The sequence below is a fragment of the Cuculus canorus genome, chromosome 11 (genome assembly GCF_017976375.1).
Source record: "Cuculus canorus isolate bCucCan1 chromosome 11, bCucCan1.pri, whole genome shotgun sequence".
Taxonomy (NCBI): domain Eukaryota; kingdom Metazoa; phylum Chordata; class Aves; order Cuculiformes; family Cuculidae; genus Cuculus; species Cuculus canorus.
Genome location: NC_071411.1, coordinates 12,506,343 through 12,525,729, shown reverse-complemented (window position 1 = coordinate 12,525,729; position 19,387 = coordinate 12,506,343). Strand labels below are relative to the sequence as shown.

At 37.5% G+C, this 19,387-nt stretch overlaps 1 protein-coding gene across 1 annotated transcript in view; it reads left to right on the top strand.

Annotated features, from left to right (window-relative positions):
• LOC104063580 (contactin-6) overlaps window positions 1–19,243 on the top strand; it is an 87,889-nt gene extending 68,646 nt beyond the window's left edge. The window contains 12 exon segments of the mRNA XM_009565802.2: window positions 2,230–2,405; window positions 2,746–2,863; window positions 3,738–3,896; window positions 4,006–4,155; window positions 7,463–7,533; window positions 10,225–10,459; window positions 10,996–11,111; window positions 12,758–12,944; window positions 16,172–16,284; window positions 17,840–18,008; window positions 18,706–18,791; window positions 18,793–19,243. Of these exon segments, the coding sequence (XP_009564097.2) occupies window positions 2,230–2,405; window positions 2,746–2,863; window positions 3,738–3,896; window positions 4,006–4,155; window positions 7,463–7,533; window positions 10,225–10,459; window positions 10,996–11,111; window positions 12,758–12,944; window positions 16,172–16,284; window positions 17,840–18,008; window positions 18,706–18,791; window positions 18,793–18,813 (1,601 nt within the window). The 3' untranslated portion in view covers window positions 18,814–19,243.
• Window positions 19,244–19,387: the final 144 nt, after the last annotated feature.

Here is a 19,387-nt window from a genome sequence, read left to right as displayed (position 1 = left end):
GTGTGGAGACATCTCTCCTGCAGAGCTAAAGGCAGAGCAAACAAAACTCAAGTGGAATCTAGGAGAAAGCATACCATAAATCTTCAGAGTAGTATAGAATTTCCACTTTGAAGCTGATCATGGTGTTCTGGGGAAGACTTTGTTTCTTCAATGCCATTATTACTGGCTTTAAAAGCTCAGTGTAGAGATGCACACAGTTTATAGGCAGCAGGAGAGAGAAAGTCTTACAGGATGTGTTTGAAGGAAGAGATTACAAGTTTGGAGAACCATATCAAACCAGTAGATCATGCCTTTCCACCTGCTAGTGGCAAAAAGCAATAATGGCTGTCATGAAAGCAAATTTCCAATTTTAGCCTATATCAGGGTATATTTTCTTTTTTCTTCTTTTAATATATACAGCAATGTTGCAAGTAATATTTTTTTTCTGCTCAAAGTGCTACTAATGCAGTTCTATTTCAGCTGTGAAAATAAGAAGTATGGAAGAAAAAGCAAGGAAAGAAAACTTTGTGGACGTTCTCCGTAGTTCCCAGATTCTTTTTAACATTATTCTATAAAAGTACTTCACAATGGAATTACTTCATCTGAAATTTATGGAGCCACGTTCTTAGCCAGCATGTGCTGAAATCAGTGGAGTTGTGCCAACAAAGGATATGGCTCTTGAATCATCTGGAATTTATTGCATCTGACACAGTGCTTCCAGGGAGAAGAGGTTTTTCTAACCTGATTGAGTATCTTCAAGACAGTCATCTGAGGCCTTCACAGTTCTGCAGTCCTTCACTTCAGACAAACTGATGACGCTGCCATAATTACAGCTTTACATGGCTGTGAAGAGCAATCAGACTACACAGAGAAATCTGAGAAAGCGTATCCTAAGTCTGAGCTCTAACTCACAACAAGAACCTCTGACACTCTTTTAACGATACTAGAAAAACTCAATTAATCTGTAACAATAAAAATCAGACAAATTCATTCTTTGTTTTCCTTGGAAAACAGTACCCGCCCACAGCAGGTATGTCACTGAAACTAGTGAGACCACTAGTTCTATTTTAAGTGAACTTAAAATAGAGAGATCCAGTTCTATTTTAAAAGGCTAGCAGAAAATGCAACATTCTACCTTGTTTCTCCTTGAACACTGCCGTAACAGTCACTCATCCAGAACATCTTAGATGCCGGGAAGAAGCCTTTCAATTTTCAGCCCACATTATCTGTCTGTACCTATATATTAATCAGTTGCTGCAATGATGGTGACAGTCTGAATAAAGAAGTACTTGGAAGTAAGGGGTTGAATCCCCTATTATGGAACAACCCCTTGGAACAGAAGTCTTGGTGAAACCAAAATCCTGAATTTTCAAGTACATTTCTAATATGTTATGCTGGAATGAATGCTGAATACAGCTAGTGTAAATTTTTGACTCCTCTCACATTATTTTCAGAACATATTAATATTGCCAAACTCTGTTCTCATTTTATTCATGTGCCTCTAAGCTCTCACCATTTTATAACACTTTCATGCACAAAGGCTTTATTGAAGGGAACTGCTTACAACAAAGTGATTGTTGTCTCTAATCTATCTGCCATTCATATCAACAAAAGTGAAGTCATATAAACCTATTTCTCTCTTATTCAGTGAGCTACTACTTCACTTAATAACAGACACAAGTTTGCTTCTCAGTGTAAAGGGTTAAAAAAGGTTACATAAATAGTTTTCCTGTCTGTGAAGATAGATTCTTTGAAGATGTAATATAAGCAACACTGTGCAGTAAACTGCCACTAACGTTAATATAGATTAAGGATCTCAATGTATAAAGTAAGCGGAGATGAACAGCAATTTTGCTTTTGCCGCAGTTTTTCTATAAGGAGAATTTTCCAAATCTGAAGAACCGTGGGCATGTTTTTAACAGTCTTAATAATGAATTCTGCACTTTTTGAGCCGAAATCATTTCTATTGACTATAGGCTTTACAAAGTAACATATGACTAATTTAGCATGTTGCCTCTGACATCTGCTCGCTCTGAGAGGCACACAGAGTGCTCATTGTATTGATACTGCAAAAGTAATAGGCTATGCACTGGTAAGAGTGTTCCGAAATCATCACTATTAGAGATAATTTTCTGTATTATGGAACATTTGGGCCAATTTTAAATCATTTCACAAATGGTACAAAACTTACTCAAGATCTACTATTTTTATCAGCATGTTAATAAAAAGGGACTTTTTTTGTCTCCACAGAAAGGACTGTAATTACTATTCCCCCATCTAATATGGATGTAACAGTTGGAGAAAGCATAGTCCTTCCATGCCAAGTGTCTCATGACCCCTCCGTTGATGTGGTGTTCACATGGTCATTCAATGACAATAAAATTGATTTTAATAGAGGAATGCATCATTTTGAAAGAATTGGAAGAGTAAGTATTTTAAACTCCTTAGTGCTTAATGAAAATATTTCCCACAGTGTTTAGACAACAAAAATATTTATCATAGTTCCTCCATCTCTATTTATATGCATGGCAAATCACTTTTTCTTCACAAGTGCTGTAGCCATTTATTTTTCTTTCTTAAATTTCATAAAGGCACTTGAGTTATTTGTGTAGCCATAATAAAAATGTCCACATGAAAGGAACTGATGATAGCTATGAATATTTTAATTTAAAAGCTGAATTTTTTATTAATATTGAGCAATTTATAAAAATGTCCAGTATGGAAAGCTTGTTGTAAGTGATTAGTTTACTTTCTTTGTATCTCCAGGAATCTGTTGGGGATCTGATGATAAGAAATATTCAGCTACATCATTCTGGGAAATATGTGTGCATGGTACAAACAACTTTAGACAATCAATCTGCAACGGTGGACATAATTGTAAGAGGTATGTCTGTTACACGTAGACACATATACCTTCTGGAGGAATTAAACATTTTTAACATCAACTGTTGTTTGAATGGTTCCTATCAATTCAACATTTCAATAGTGAAATACTATATATACCTTATAACACTGGCCCCTAGATTGGGTTGAGATTCTGGCCAGCAATATCTTTATGTGTCGCTAAACCAGGGAGGTCTGTGCAATAGTGCTACAACCTCTTTGGAAGGTAAACCATTCTGGCCACACCGATCAGTATGGCAGGGCATAGAGAAGTCCTCTGCTTTCAGTAGACTGCTGTCACCTGCTCCTCGATGGGCATCTCTGGGCCACTGTGGAAGCCAGAAAAAAAAAAGACACCTGGTTCCTTTCCACTATTTGGACATAATGTGAGATGTTTTTTTCCCATGGTCAACTATCTAATCTTTTTACTGCCAGTAGCAAGATAAATTCTGTGATGGGGGCAGATCCTCTAAACTCTAGCAGAATTCAGAAATCTGTACCATGTATCATGCATCATCTTGCATTCATTTTAAATCTCAGTTTTGATTAAATTCAATCAGGATTCTGAAGCTTTTGGATTGTTCAACAAATGACACATTGGTAACTTTCTTTGTAAGACAAAAAAAAATCATTCTCTTGTTTGTAGTTTTTGTATTAGTAACATAAACACATTCATTTTCCTAACTTAAAATCCTTCATTAATTAGAAAAATGTAGAACAGGCACAAAGCCATCATTTAGAGATTGTGCTGCTTTTATGAAACTGCAACTTCATGAATAATTGCACTGACTTGAGAAAGTCAGAGTTGCCCAATCCATTTCATCAGTGAATCTTCTTTACCTAATACCTTAAACTTAAAATGCTAATGCTATTAGGCCCTCCAGGTCCACCAGAAGAAGTTAAAGTTGAAGATATTTCTAGCACTACTGCTATTTTATCCTGGAAGTCTGGAACAGATAATAATAGTCCAGTCCAGATCTACAACATTCAGACAAGGACTCCTTTCTCAGTCGGATGGCAGGCAGTTTCAACAAGTGAGCAGTTTGAAAGTTACTTTCTATTTTTTGCATATACCATTAATTTGCATGTAACATCAATTACTCCAAAAATACATTGTCATTGACATCTTTATTTTGCCTTTAGTTCCTGAAGTCGTTAATGGTAAGACACACAAGGCAACAGTGGTTGACTTAAGTCCTTGGGTTGAGTACAAGTTTCGTGTGGTTGCCAGCAATAGTGTTGGGATTGGGGAGCCAAGCAAACCATCAGCCTTGCTGAAAACTAAAGCAGCAGGTAAGTCCCTAGTTTCTGTTAGTTTTTTTCCACACAGACATGTTGCCAGCTCCAGAGTGTGAGAATTCCACTGCAGCAGAGCCACTCGCTCCCACAGGGTTACTTACACACCTGTCTGACATTTTAGTCTGTGGCTGCAATGGATTCATGACAAACAGACCTGTACTACGGGTGCAAGCGACGCTTGGGCATGGTTGAGGTACCAGACAGTTTGCTCTCTGTTTTGGAGATCACTTGGGTCATTAATAAAGGCTGAGGCTGGCTCATGCTTCCTCCCTTTTATATGTTCCAAAATGTATCTAATTCCCATGCCTGAACACAAGCTTTCATTCAAGCAACTGGAGAACAGCATTTGATTTCTTGCAATTATAACCACACTTGTCCCCTGCTCAGGGACTTCCCCAGAAGATTATAAAGGCAGCTATCTGGCATATCTTAGCACAAGCATGTAATGCCTTTGCTGCAGAGCATGCTTGATATCTGAGCGCCAGTGAGGACAGGATATTGGCTTTAACCGGAGGAAATAAATTACAGCATCCAAAGCCCAGTGAAACTAATAGCTTCCACTGACTCCAGGGCAGGAGCCTTACTCTGGCTAACCTTTACACATTTATCTTCTGTGACTTGGAACCTCATAGGAAGAAGACTCATTCTTGGATGACCGACATTGTCATTCCTTTGACCTACTCAGTTTGATATAACTTATTTGAAGCCCAAGCTGTTGGTTTGTTCTGTTTCTCTCATCCTCTTGCTTATCAACTCTTCCCCACCTATACAATCAGTATTTATAGGATGGAAAGTAGTAAAATGGAAGTAGCTTTTAAAATTCACTTTCTCTTCTCTGTTTATCTCATCTGCCAAACTCTGAGCCTGAGAACTTTCATCTTGGAAAGATGCACAGATCCTGCCTGGACTCAGGTGACTGGAGGATGCGTATCTGAGTGATATATGAGCCCTTCCTCCAGCAGAAGAACCACAGGAAGCTTTCAGACACAAGGAGTGAGGGACAATGTGAAAAGGGAAGGCTAAAGAAAAGCTGGAGGGGGGAAGAGGCCAGATTTTCTAAATTTCACAGCAGAGTATCACAGATACATGTTCTTCATTACATGTTTGATCATGAAGTCAAAATCAGTCTTGCGAAGGTCTTTCTTGCTGTTGCTACCTTGGGGCTTGTAAAGTGTGATATTCAAAACAACCTATACAGTCAGTAAAAGGCTTCATCTTTTATAGCGTTTTTTATTAGACAGGTTCACTAGGTTAATGCTGGAAAGAGAAAGAAACAATAAAATTAATATTATTTATCTTGGCAATAACACAAGGAACATTATTTCCTTATAGTGTACCCCCATCTGAAGCTTACAAAAAGGAATAGAAACATTTACCTCAGGTTTTAGTTGCTTAACCTCTTCACTGTTGTAAATCATTGTGTCTCAAAACATTGCTGTGCAATGGGAGAAGTAACCACTTACTATTTTTTATCAGCACAGGAAACTGAAAACAGTATCACAGTGTGGACAGGAGACCACTGGCCATGAAAGGGTGAATTTGAACTTCACTGCTATAATAGCTATTTTGCCAGCTGAAATCTGAGCATTAGTAGATTTGTGGTTGCAAATGAGCCACTCTTCATTTCATTAAAATGGAGCTGAGAATTAATTGAGCCTCTGTTGGTGCACTCAGCTGTAAATTTTCATCTGTTTCTCAACTATGACCCAGTTGAGGCTCTGCTGAGCAGTAGTACAAATTTTTTTCCCATGCAAATGTAGTAAGTACTGAACACATTTAACACATGAACTAATTAAGCATCAACCGGTTCATGAAACAGGGAAACACTAGGCTTGAGAGTCTGTTCTTTTTTTTTCCTTTTTTTTCCTTTAATGCTGGTTTTTTCGGTCTTAGATTGCTTGCCTCTGATGTACACAGAGACATTGATTGTGAGTGACAAAACTTAATACCTATACCAAACTCTCCAAAACAAACTGGTCAATTTGCATTTGCACTCACTTTTATGACAACACAACAAAATTATGATGAAATTTCTACATTTCTAGAGAGGATTAAATCAGATAAAGATTTATATATGGACTGGAATCTAGAAGTGATAAATTTGACATAAATTTGATAAAAATTGACATAAATTTCTGTGAACTTAAAAGGGCATTTCCTTTATTGCTGCTCCTGAACCTGGGCTAACACTGGGTGGAAGGAAGGAGAAGGACAGGCAGGCATGGCAAAACTTGCCAAAATCTCTGAAAAAGCTTCTCGGATGTAACTGTCTCACCTATTTCTGATCTTGTCTTCAGCCTTGTGTCAACACATCCAATTTTCAGACAGCAAGCGCTGAATGAGGGGAACAACAAAATTATCTTGAAATTACTAAAAATAGTACCAAGGGTTTGGAGATGGCAAATGGTACAAATGCCCTCTTATAAGAAGTTCCTGTCTCAGTCAGTTCCAGGGTTGTGGGTTTTTTTTATACTCTCCAGCAGCTGAAAAGGAACATGATAGCATCCTTGCAAGTAGATCTATAGCAAACTATACAATAAGAACAGGGCTATTCTGTCTAAATTCCATCCATTACATCACAATCCAGGTCCTCCAAACTGTCAATAATCATAGGCTAATGGGGTGGGCATGTTAATAGAAATATAGAACAAAAGGCAAGAAATACTGATACGTTCTTTGCCTATCCATCAAGACCCATTTGAGTTAAAAGAAGCCCTTTTGTCCTGGAACATCAGCAAATTGCTTGACCTCAACCCTGTACATATGGTCCCATACACCTGGAGCAACACTGGGGAAATCAAGCTCTAATCAATGAATTTTTGGACATTTACATTGCTGGGAGAAGGAGAAAAGCAAATGAAGAGTTTTGGATTTCTTAAGAAAAGCACACAGCCAATTAAAAAAATTAATATATTGCTCCAACAACATGTTTACTGAACAAATGCATAATTAGTAAATCAGCAGTGTTGCAGCTACAGTCTGAATGGAACACCATTTTACCAATTAGCTGCTGAGGCATAATAGTGTCAGCTACTTGATGCTACTAGCTTCTTTAATTAATTTTTTGAACCAGGGTACTCATGTATCAAATACACCTGTGGTTTCAGCCTTAGAAACTTGAAATGTGTAAACATAATTTCAGATCATTTAAAAGGTACTGTTCTTTAATATAGTCCCTGGTCTAGGTGTCGAATGGCAGAATAGCTGCATGTGAGCCAGGAACAGCTCTTATCACGCAGTTGACAAGACTCTCAGCAGCAGCGGTGAGTAGTTGCAAGCACCAATGTCTTTTCTTCTCCAGTTCCTGTTGTGGCACCCACAAACATCAGTGGAGGAGGAGGCAGCCGTTCTGAGCTGGTCATCACATGGGAGGTAATTGTTAGCTCAATTAATCTAAGCTGTGTAATGAGGAATAGTCCACGGATAGAATCACAAGCCTGCTGAAATCCAAAGGCTTTTGGTCATTGGCTTTGGTTAAGCCTGGATTTCACCCTGCATCTGCAGAGAAAATAGCCTGTAAGATATACAGCAAGTTTTCTGTGTTATAGCGAACAATTTATAAAAATAAACAGTTTAAGAGGCGTGTTATAAAGATGTTTAGAAGTCTGTATAACCCTCTTATCTCCATTGTACAGGAGGTGCTTAACACACTAATCTGCTTGGCCATTTTCTGCATTAACATTTTTCATACTTTTGTTTACGTGTTTTTCATTCTGGAACACTGTGCTGACAAGACATATCCTATTATGCGTTAAAGGAGATGAGCCCTTTAATTCTCCGACACTCCAGTGAGAGGAGAGAATATACATTTTCAGAACAGCTAATACTGTACTACAAGTTGCAATGGGTGAGCACAGGTCATTTCAGAGAGCAGAAAGTAAGCACTGTGGGAAGGAGCCCTCCTTCTCCAGCCACCCAGCAGCCTTCCCATGGGAACTGTGATGAAGGCAGGCAGGCTTTTCTAAAGCCCATGAAGGAAAGGGGCAGGTGCTTGGTCAGGTCTCCAGCCCCTATGGAAAATCTTCCCAAAACAAAGCTCCTATCCTCTGCTTTTTCATTGCCACTGAAAAATACATATGAAGTAAATGTGATTAACTAGTTCAATCTCTCCCTTGGCTTTGAGGACATTTGACTAAAGTGCAGTGCTTGCCATGGATCTTACTCTCAGGCGCGACTGTCTCAGAGGCTGTGCAAGAAGGCCTCTGTTTAGTTCCTGATTTGGGATGAAGCCTCGAAAAGCACTGTGCTCCCTTTGGAAGTCATGGAAGACATTTCTTCATGAAAAAAAAAAACCAAAAAGGCTTCTAGTTCACCTTAAGCAATAAAAGAAATTTTCTCTCTCCCCTGACTCCATTCTTTTTCCAAAGAAATAACCGAGCTCATGAATACAGTTTGAGAGAAAGAAAAAGAAATTGAATTAAACTCAAAGTGATGCTATCCAAATACTGAGTATGTTACATGTGTTCTCCTCTGCGCTAAAACCTGTGGCATTTAACCAGCCTTTTAGGGGAGGAAGGGGAGTGATACACAAAAAATGAGGTCAAAACTACAAAATCTCCACTAGATGAATAGTATTGTCAATGCTTCCCCCTCTCCATGCTCCAAACAGAGTGAAACTTCACTTTTACCAAACTAAGTTTACTTCCTTTCACTGTTTTGTTTCATTTTCTCCTCTACTGATCTACTCTTTGGGAGCAGAAGAACATGAAAATTGAAAACAGCCTGAGCGATCTCAATCAAATTATCCTGTCGGACTCCATAGTGTGTCCTGAAAAACAGTCAGAAGAAATACTAATTATGCCAAGCTAACAACACTGAACATGACTCTCCAGCTTTCTGTGACGAGCTCACTAAACATCTTGATTAAATCTCAGGTCAAAGAAGCCTCAAAAACAAATTAAATGCTCTAGAAAGTAGCTTGAACTCTTATAAATCCCCAGTGCACCACCATCACTCACACTTAACTCTCTCAGAACTGGATAAGAGCTAGAAATAGGAATGCTGGGGAATCAGTGTTCGTAAAACACTTAAGGAAAGACACATTTGTTATATATGACAAGACAGGATGCTAATTAGAATTAGAGAGAAATTGTGAAGACAAGAATAAAATAAGTGCCCTAATATCTTCTGATGTAATTACTGATTTTTTTCTCCCATTTTCTCACACTGTTAGTGCTTCCAGGAGTTTCTCTGCAGGAGAGGATCTTGGAACCTGGAACAATCACAACTGCTGCAGTTGTGTCCCTATGTTTTCCTCTTTCTTTTTGCATCATTTTTCACAGCTGCTTTTCCAAGCACTTTACTTAGATGCAAGTACCTAGAATAGATGAAGTTCTGCTGAGAAACACTTCCTTCCTTCATGTACCACTGAGCTTTTCTTGTTTCATAAGCGTTCTCTTCCTTTGAGAAGCCAATGTAGAAGTATTTTTCTCCCAAGAAAACAAAAAAGTTCATGCTGGATATGGTGTCGATGTAATTGCCTGTTCAATGAGTCATTAATATGTATCTTGACATGAGATTAATAGAAACACTATTTTTTCCATGTTAACTTATAATAACATTTCCTTTCTAAACAAATTTAAATAAAAAAATGTTTACTCACTTGACTTTGACTTGTTCTAAACAAAATATGTAAGTATTGTACACATATGCTGGCAATTATACAGCTGACCCACACTTCTGAGTATAGATTAGCTTCTTTCCTGAATCTTTTTTTCCTTTAAAAGTTATTTCTTTAACATTAGCACACCTATATCCCTTGGGGAAAAACATCAACTACAACCTGTGCTGTGAAATGCTTTTAATTTTGAAAACTTCGTACCTGAAAGAGAACAATTTGAATGGAGCTGATTAGATCTTTTGTTTCTAAATTGATTGCCTCAATAGATTTATTATTTTGATTTTTATTTCAATATTACATTGACTGATGGAGCAAACATTATTATCTTCACTAAGGCACAGTCAGCTAAATCAATGGCACTAAAATATACTCAGACAAGGAAGATTCAATTAAAACAGTATATAGTTGCAAATGCTTATTGACTGACTGCCTTGTCACTACAGCCAGTTCCAGAAGAACTACAAAATGGAGAAGGTTTTGGCTACATCGTTATGTTTCGTCCTCTTGGCTCAACAACCTGGACAAAAGCAGTGGTGGCTTCAGTGGAGGCAAGCAAATATGTTTACAGGAACGAAAGCATTACACCTCTCTCTCCTTTTGAAGTGAAAGTTGGTGTCTACAACAACGAAGGAGAAGGGACCCTGAGTTCCATATCCATTGTCTACTCAGGAGAAGATGGTAACGTCTTACTCTTACTAGTAATGGTTGTGTAGCATCAATGGGTCACAGATATGATCAGACAGATCTCCACAGGGATATTGAGGAGATTGTTCAAAACTGCTCATTGAAGATTGACAAGAGACACAGGACAGAAGTTAAACAAAAACGAGGGGCAGGTTTTCAGAACTGCTTTAAGTAGACAGCGTCTTTATTTGTCCCCAAGGAGCTTTGAGTGGTCTGAGAAAAATCAGGAGATATTCAAAACAGTGTAGCTCTCAGAGGGTGAAGCTTTTCAAGTCACTCAGTGCAGTTATGTCATCTGAGAATCTCTCCCAACTTATGGGCAATAACCAATTTTGAAAAACTAGAGTTTTGCTGATTTTCCACAATAAGTGGGCAGCAAATCTAGGGATTCACACCAAGTTTCCTATATTTCTGCCTGCTGCTTCTTCCCATAATCTCTTCCTCTGTTCTTGAATCTCTCTCAACTGCTAACATAACACACTTTTGATAATACAAATGTTCCACCAGCTGTGTTTTCTCCCATCACCCAGAGCCACAGATAGCACCAGCAGGGCCTTCAGCACTGAGTATTTCAGCGGCGGAGGTGGAGGTCTCCTGGCAGCCCATCGCGTGGAACAGGCACACGGGCAGGGTGCTAGGCTACGAGGTGAGGCAACTGCTGTTGGTGTCTGACAAATTATAGGTGTCCTTCCAACCACGTTTTTATTCTGGGTTCTCCTGAATTCTCCTGTCCTTCTCCCAACCACGTTTGAATTCTGGGTTCTGTTCTCCACAGACAAGGGAGCTCTTCACCCGACTCTCATTAGCAACACTTCACCTGAGATAATCACAAGCATTTACAGACCAGGACTGCATCTCTGTCCCAGACTTTTTGTAATGTAAATTAAAATCTCAAGATTAATCACTTGTGATGGCTACTCTGAAAGGATTTGTGCACAAAGCAAAGCTGGTCCTCCTCTTCTTACACAGCTGTAACTGTCTGAGCAGGATGGGGTACTTGATAATTTGAGGGAAAGCACATGACGCGTACCATTGCTTACAGAACAAACTAAGATAAATGCACTTCGCTGCTATGCAAAGCTTGTGCTGCAGTGTATTTGAAAGGTTTTTAGCTTTTAACCCCTCTTAGAATCACAAAATCATAGAATCACATTATCATTGAATCACTTAGATTGCAAGAGATCTTAAAGATCACTGAGTCCAACCATAAATCAAAGGCTGAGAAGTCCACCACTAAATTATGTCCCTAAGCACCCCATCCACACTTCTTTTAACTATCTCCAGGGGTGGTGACTCAAGCATTTGGAGCCTGTTCCAGTGCTCAATAATCCTTTCAGTGAAGGACTTTTTCCTAATGTCCAATCTGAACCTTCCCTGGCCCAACTTGAGGCTCTTCATAGTTATTTACTAATAACTAACGTTTTTTGCTCTGTGTTCTGATGTGCGTTACTGGTCTCCCACCATCAGCTCCAGGGCTGGATCCCAGGCAAACATTTCAAGGTCTGGACAGAGGGAGCTGCAAGAATGCATGGATGCGGCCAGACCCGGGTGGCACTCAGCCAGCTGTGCTGCTTCTGGCTTCACCCTGGTGTCCAGCACCCAGTGGGAGCAGAAACCCTGTGTCAGCTTCATCTGACAGCCAAAGCACAGACCAGCAGTGCCCCCCACAGAACTGGGGGGAGGAGCTGATTTTGTGTTAGTAACTGGGCTATTTCAAAGTAACCTCAGATATGATTCCTGGGCATTTTACTTGCACAGTGAAACAATTATATTTTTTTTGGTCATTAAGATAAATAAATTATAAGGCAAGTCAGAAATACTTATTATTACAAATGTATAGGAATCATGAACAGTACAAAAAACTTCCTAAATCAATTAAAAAAAAATCCAGTCTAAATAATTGTCACTGAAACAAAACTTGAGGCAGGAAACAAAATAATTCAAAACCCTCTCAGATGACTGAGATAAATGGTTCTTTGTTTCTTTTAAAGTATTCTTCAAATGTTTTCAAACCATAAATCCAAACAAGCTTTTAAAATTTCTCACCTTGTCAAAGGTATTCTTTTGGTCACTAAAAGCTAAGGATTTAATTTGCTTCCTTAATTGGTATTCAGTCTCTGAAATTTTATTTATTCTCTATAAATATTCATGCTTGGTTTTATTTCCTGCTACTTTTTAATATGAAATATCCTGTATTCCTTGAAATCTTCACTGTCAGCATGTCTGTTTCCCAGCCAAATGTGTAATTGATAAAAGACAATGAATTGCCTGTTCTTCATTCTCACCTTTCAGGTTTTATATTGGACTGATGATCCCAAGGAAAGCACGACTGGGAAAGTCAGAGTCAATGGGAATGTAACAGCCAAAAATATCACAGGACTAAAAGCTAATACAGTGTATTTTGCAACAGTTCGGGCTTACAACACTGCAGGAACGGGGCCCTCTAGCACCCCGGTAAATGTCACCACTAAAAAATCACGTGAGTATTTAATTTCATACAACAAATGTTGCAAACTCCCAAGTGTGATAGTGACATTTCATCTTACCATGACCCATCTCTGCTAAATGTTACGATAGCGAAGAAAACTGGTTCCCAAATTTCTTCAGAAAATTAAGCAAAAAAAATCTGTGACTACAAAACTTCTCTCTCTCTTCCTTGACAGTATTTTTGTGGTCACTATCAAGACTTTGGTATTTAAGACATTTATATAATACTTAGCTTGGATTTCAGTTCTACCTCAATGAAAGCCAAAATTCTCATCAACTTATATCAGACCTGGGAAAGTTTTTCATTTATCCTGTTCTATATATATGTAAAGTGCTTTTTTGAAACCTCTAAACATTGCACTACAGAGTGTAGCATATGGGATACATTCAATAAATACTATTTAGTCATTATTTTTAAAAAAAAACTTTCTGTAACTGTAGAAGGAAAACCATTTGCTATTCTGTTTGTGAGAAGCAGCTTCATGAAACCAGTGCTTTCCTGGACCCATCTTCCAAGGTAACAAGGAAGCCTGAATGCCATTCTACAGGATTAAAACTCATTAAGTAAATGGTCACTAAGAGCAACATAGTTGTAAAGCAGGAAATCTCAGTAACTTGCTATGTACCCAGGTGCCTCAGGTTCATTACTATTTAAGAGTTCCATATTCTATACTTTCCTTGGACTGTGTTTTCCCAGTAAACAATTGATCGGCCCTTTTGCACAAAAAGGGAAATATTTCTTCTGTCTTTCACAAATTGTCCTCTTGTCTATGTGTTGTTCCATGCTATTGCTTAAATGCAAGACAGGAACCAACTTGCAAAATGAGTTCATGATAAAAATTACTATTTAATGTGAATAACATAAATCAAAATGATGCCAGCGAGGGTATTTCTTAAGGACTCAAACGAGACTCTTCTAACAGGACATTTCTTAATGGAAAATAGACTCATTTCTGGAAACAATTCTCTATATTCCTATGTGCATATGTAAGAAAGACAAGTTAAAGACTCAGGTGACAAGACATATAAGGAATAAATTTTCCTTTTTTTAACATCGACTTTATCTTCTGTCAAATTCAGGGTTGTACTAAAGGTTCATTTAAAAAATAAACTCAAAATAACCCTTTTAATATTTAAAAACATATTAAAATTTTAAACTCTTGTCTCTGAAAGATGCAGGCACTTTCAATATAAGTAGAGATAATATGTCAAGAGAATATAAACAATGTACATCTACAGCAGCAGCTTTAGCTTCAAGGTAATAGCTCTCTTCCTACCCATTGTCCAGGATTCCTGCAATGTTCTGTGCATGCCATTATTGTAGCGACTAAGCAAAACTAAAATGGTTCTTCTGACAAATAAGTGCTCTTCAGATTGAAACATACTTATCTAAGATCAATTTAAGTTCTAAGTTAATATCCTAGTTTAAGTTTAAACTGCATAGGAAAGTGGAAATGATGCACTTCTTCCATGAACATACTCCTCATTAGGATCTGTTGTGAGGCTCATGTATTCCACTTCTTTATTTTCTTTAAAAGGATTGTTCTGGTTTTTCTTTTTTCTTTACAAATCCATACATCAACAGATATAAATATTAGAAATATTTTGCAAAGGTAAAACCTCAACTTAGTACAGCAACAAAGCCAAGTGATACCTAAAACATGAAAGCAATGCCTTTAATTTAATACACTTGAGTATACACTTGGGCCTTCTATTATTCTTGACAATGTTGATCACCATAAGTTAGTTGTGGAAATGATTTGTTAATCTTAGAGCTGAAAAACTATTTGCAGTGGTTTTGTTTGTTGGTATTACTATGGATTTGGGGTGTGCTGCATTACCACCTGTTCTGGTCCCTGGGTGTATTGCAAAATCAGATAATTTTGTTTTTAAAATCATCCTGTGATCAGCTCAAATCAGCCCAATGACTACAAATTAAGATGGTTTTAAATGTTATGTTAAGAAGTTTTTAATAAGGCAGTATTCCATTTTTGAATGTTGCCAAGACTTTTCAGAGTATACAGTCAATTAAATATTTGACATGCTTTGCCTCTTGGGAGATTTGTTTTACTAAATTCCTTATATAAAACAAAAAAACCACTATGAGTTTTCAAACAACAGTTAAGTAAATTTGCAGTTTATGTATTTTTATGTATAGAAATGCCTTAAAAAATAAAAGAAATCTTTCTCCAGCACTGACAGTATGGCTCGTGGAAGGACATTTGCTTATATTCACCTGGGTGGTCTACCTCCAATCCCTTCTGGCTGGATGAATTAAATTTCAGATAGATCTGAAGTAACAGGCACCACCACTTTATTCTATCACCATAAGAAGTGAAACAAATTGTTAAATATTACCAAATCAACAATACCTTCCAAGCTGCATACATTAATCATCAATATATAGGAACTGTAGGGAGAAAAGAAGGATCCCAGAAGTTAAGATTTTTAAAGTCAGGTCTATGACACACAGTCTATTGCTCCAAATCTCTTCTTCTTTTCTTAATTCTGTTTACAATCTCATTTCCTCTAACACTCCCAGCATGGTCCCCTCAGTCAGAGTTTGGGAGGATGCACCATGGAGAAGGAGATAATGTGTTGTTCTAAATCTGAAATACAGTTCAAAGGCTTTTAAGTTTCAATTTCTCATGTTCACACAGCGTTCGATTTCAGTCACTTGTAGGCAAATTTTCAAAGTCCTGGCATTTAGGCATAAAAAGCCTTTGAAAGTCTACTTTCAGACCATTGTGCTGAGAATTTATAAAATCCTACAATGTTTCATGATGGATCACATGGAGACTTCAATGTGTAGTTCTTTGTAACCTGTCCTCATGCCCGATGAAAATCTTTTCTTTTATATTCTGCTCTTAAATTTAGCTTTTTCTGAAATCCGTACAGAAGAACATTCTCTAGTATACTGAACTACAGATACGAGCACCCTAGTACTTAAATAAAATCTATCAAATATAACTTGAACTGTCAGACACTGACAGACTTTTCCTAATTTAGAAAATGAACTCTCACAGTAAGTGGTTTAGCACTATAAATGGGTCTTTATTGTGACTAATACAAGAGCAATGATGAACTGGAAAGTATTTTTCACTCTTAGATTTAAATCACCCATGCATTTGTTACTTCTATGTCAGCAGGTCATTCAATTACACTGGGCAAATTAATATTCAATTGTATCTTGTGATGATCTTCATCTGTTTTTCAAAGCACCAAGTCAACCCCCAGCAAACATCGCCTGGAAGCTGACAGATTCCAAAATCTGCTTGAACTGGGAACACGTGAAAACAATGGAGAATGAATCAGAGGTGCTAGGTTACAAAGTAAGTAGTTTCTTTATCTCATTAATCAGACATATTGTTTATAATAGAGGTACAAATAGTGACTTGTTGAAAGGCAACTGCTCATTACCTGCAAACCATTGACTTTTCTGGAGTTATTGGGGTGATTGGCTGGCATTAATACACATGTAAGAACAGCTGTGTTCATTCAGAGTAGGACCTCTTTATCCCAACACAGAGATTTTCTGTCCTTACTCTGGATCTCTCTTGTGCCATTTCCCTTGTAATCATGTAAGATTCTCACAGGTGTATCTTCTTTGGAAAGGAGTTTCACATATATATAAAAGAACAGGTGAACAGTCTCCTAAGCATTAAAGATAGGCACAAATCATGTTTAAAAGTTCTGGCTCACTGGCAATTCATAAATGTACCTTTGAAAATAGATGGAAAGATATGTAAAGATCAATGTGAGTAAAGTAAAAAGTACTTCCACAAATGTATTTTTTAAGGAAAGGAAAACTTAATTTTAGTTTGTTTGCAGTAGCTCTGACCCCAAAAGGCTTATAGAAAGATCTTTTTACTCCTGAAGGACTATAAAAATGGAGGTGGAGAGTACTTATACGCAAGAAGTTTATCAGGACCAAGATCCTGATGTTGCCAGGCATTTTAGTGTCTGCGCAGTTATTTATGCCTATGGAGGAAAAGGACACACAAACATTCTCCCTACACCTTGCAATCTTTCTTAAGATCATATTCTTGTACACCCTACTGAGTGTGTTTGAGTAGCTCTACATGCTGGGGGAAAAGGTAGAACTAGGCTGTTAAGCTTTCTTCTTTTGTGACTAACCTACCTGTTTCTAGTCTACAACTGCTTATTACATTTTGATGTGGAAAGAGTGCTTTAAGTACTTGTATTTATTGTATGATCCTTGTTCCTTCTTCTGCTTTGCTCTTCAGTTGCTCCTTTTAGCATAAATATGTCAAAAGATTGTCAAGCGAAAGGAGTCAAACACTGTCATTGCTGTGCTTGCAAGGAAGAAAGGCTTCTTGGAGGAAAAAAAGCTGATCAAAGTCTGTGGGATTCCTGTCTAGACTCCCCAAGCTGCTCTGCACCTTGGTCCAATGATTCATTAGCAAAAAGACCTAGATGCAAGCTGGCACTTAATTCATCACATTCAGTTGTAAAATGTGCTTCCTAAGTGGAAACACAAAAACTACTATCCAAATTTCTGTCCTTTCTTGAAGTCCTTGAAGTCCATACCACTATGCAACATCATATGTTTTCATTTGCAGTGGTAATGTTACCCAGAAGTCAATGTGACTATTTCTATTTGACTATAAATGCTCACTGCAAACAGGTTTGGGGTTTTTTTAAATTAAAAAAAAAAAACCACAAACCTGAAAACCTCCGTTCCTGAAGCACCAGGTGAGTTCTGAGTATAAAAGATGTTACAGATTGAAGTCTTGTGCAAAGGCATGTCTAACTTCCACATTTACAGAAGAGCCTAAATGTATTGGATGAGCATTTCATAACCCTACTTTCAAGCTTAAAAAAAAACCCTAAATAATGCTTATTTTCTAATCCCTTTTTACTTAGATTTTGTATAGACAAAACAGACATAGCAAAGCACATATACTGGAGACAAACAACACATCAGCTGAACTGCTGGTACCATTTGAAGAAGATTATCTCATAGAAATAAGAACAGTCAGTGATGGTGGTGATGGCAGTAGCAGTGAGGAAATTAGGATTCCAAAAATATCAAGTATGTGAGATTTTATTTTCTCTGAATGTTATGACATAATAAGTAATTTATGTGCCTCTAAGAAATACAATAGATTAGCAGTGTTTCCATTACTGTAGGTGGCCTCCCTTCAAATGCTTTGTGATGCTGGGCACATGTAGTGTAGTCTCTGACAATATCATATCCATTAGCAGCTAAAGTCTTTTGCACAACACCTAGATGCAACCTATTTTTTAGCCTAGATCTCCATCTGCCATGGCCTATAATACTTTGGGGAGGACAGAGAAATAAGCTTCCCCACCAGAGTCAAAGCTGGAGCTCTTATGTGTAATGGAGTTCTTAATCTGCTCTGGTGCTGCTGCTGAGACAGAGACTCTTGGTCCTTCTCCACAGCTGGATAGAGGTTGCCCAGAGTCCAGTCTCTGCCCTCATAAATACCTTATTATTAATGCAAAAATGGACCATAATGCTACACCAAACTAGCCATAACCCTCCTAAAAGCAGATATTCACAGAGAGAGTGAGAAGCTGATTCAAAACCATACTCCCTGTAATTTCTGCTACAACTTAGAAAATAAATAGAAATAACACTTGCGGACAGTGTTTCATTTTGAAAACAAAACAAAGATTGCTATTATGTTAGAATACATAGATTTTTATTGTTTTTCCTACACAAATTTGCTTTTGTCAGAAAACTTTGTGTGCTTGTATTTCTACAGGTTTAAGCTCTGGAAGAATAAAATTGCCCCAAATGGTATACCATATATTGACATCTGGGATCCTGCTGTTGAGTTCTGTTCTTATATACTCTTTTCCTTGATGATTAAAGTAATGTTCAGCCGTGTACTTTTAAAAATAAACTATATGTAGATTTGATTTTAACACTTTACCATAACTGACATTCCTGTTAAAGGAAAATAATGGGGAAGGGTGAAGGAGGTGGAAGTGGTATAGTAGTAAGACAACATTAAGTATCTATATTACATTAATTTTTTAAAATAAGCTATGAAAATACTGGATAAACGTATATGCATTAATTAAATACAGTGGTGCCAAACATAACTTGAGACTGTAAGGTGAGTGGTCTCAAATTTTTTACATGTAGTAATTGTTGTTGAAAATCCAGTGTAATGGCATGTCAAACATGAAAGATCTGTACCAGACTCTTACAACTGAGAGAAGAGATTTGCAGTTGCTTTTGATGTGGATATTGTTCACCTCACATTCTTCAATGCCTGTAGAAAAAAAACCAAACCCTAAACACTTTCAATTAAATAAAAGCTATTTGTTTACTTCTTGCACTCGTTTAAATTACAGTATCATGCAATGCAGTGTGTAGAGTGTACTAACACAATATCCCTTTAAAGGGGGAAAGTAAAAGAAACTCTGTGTACCAATCCA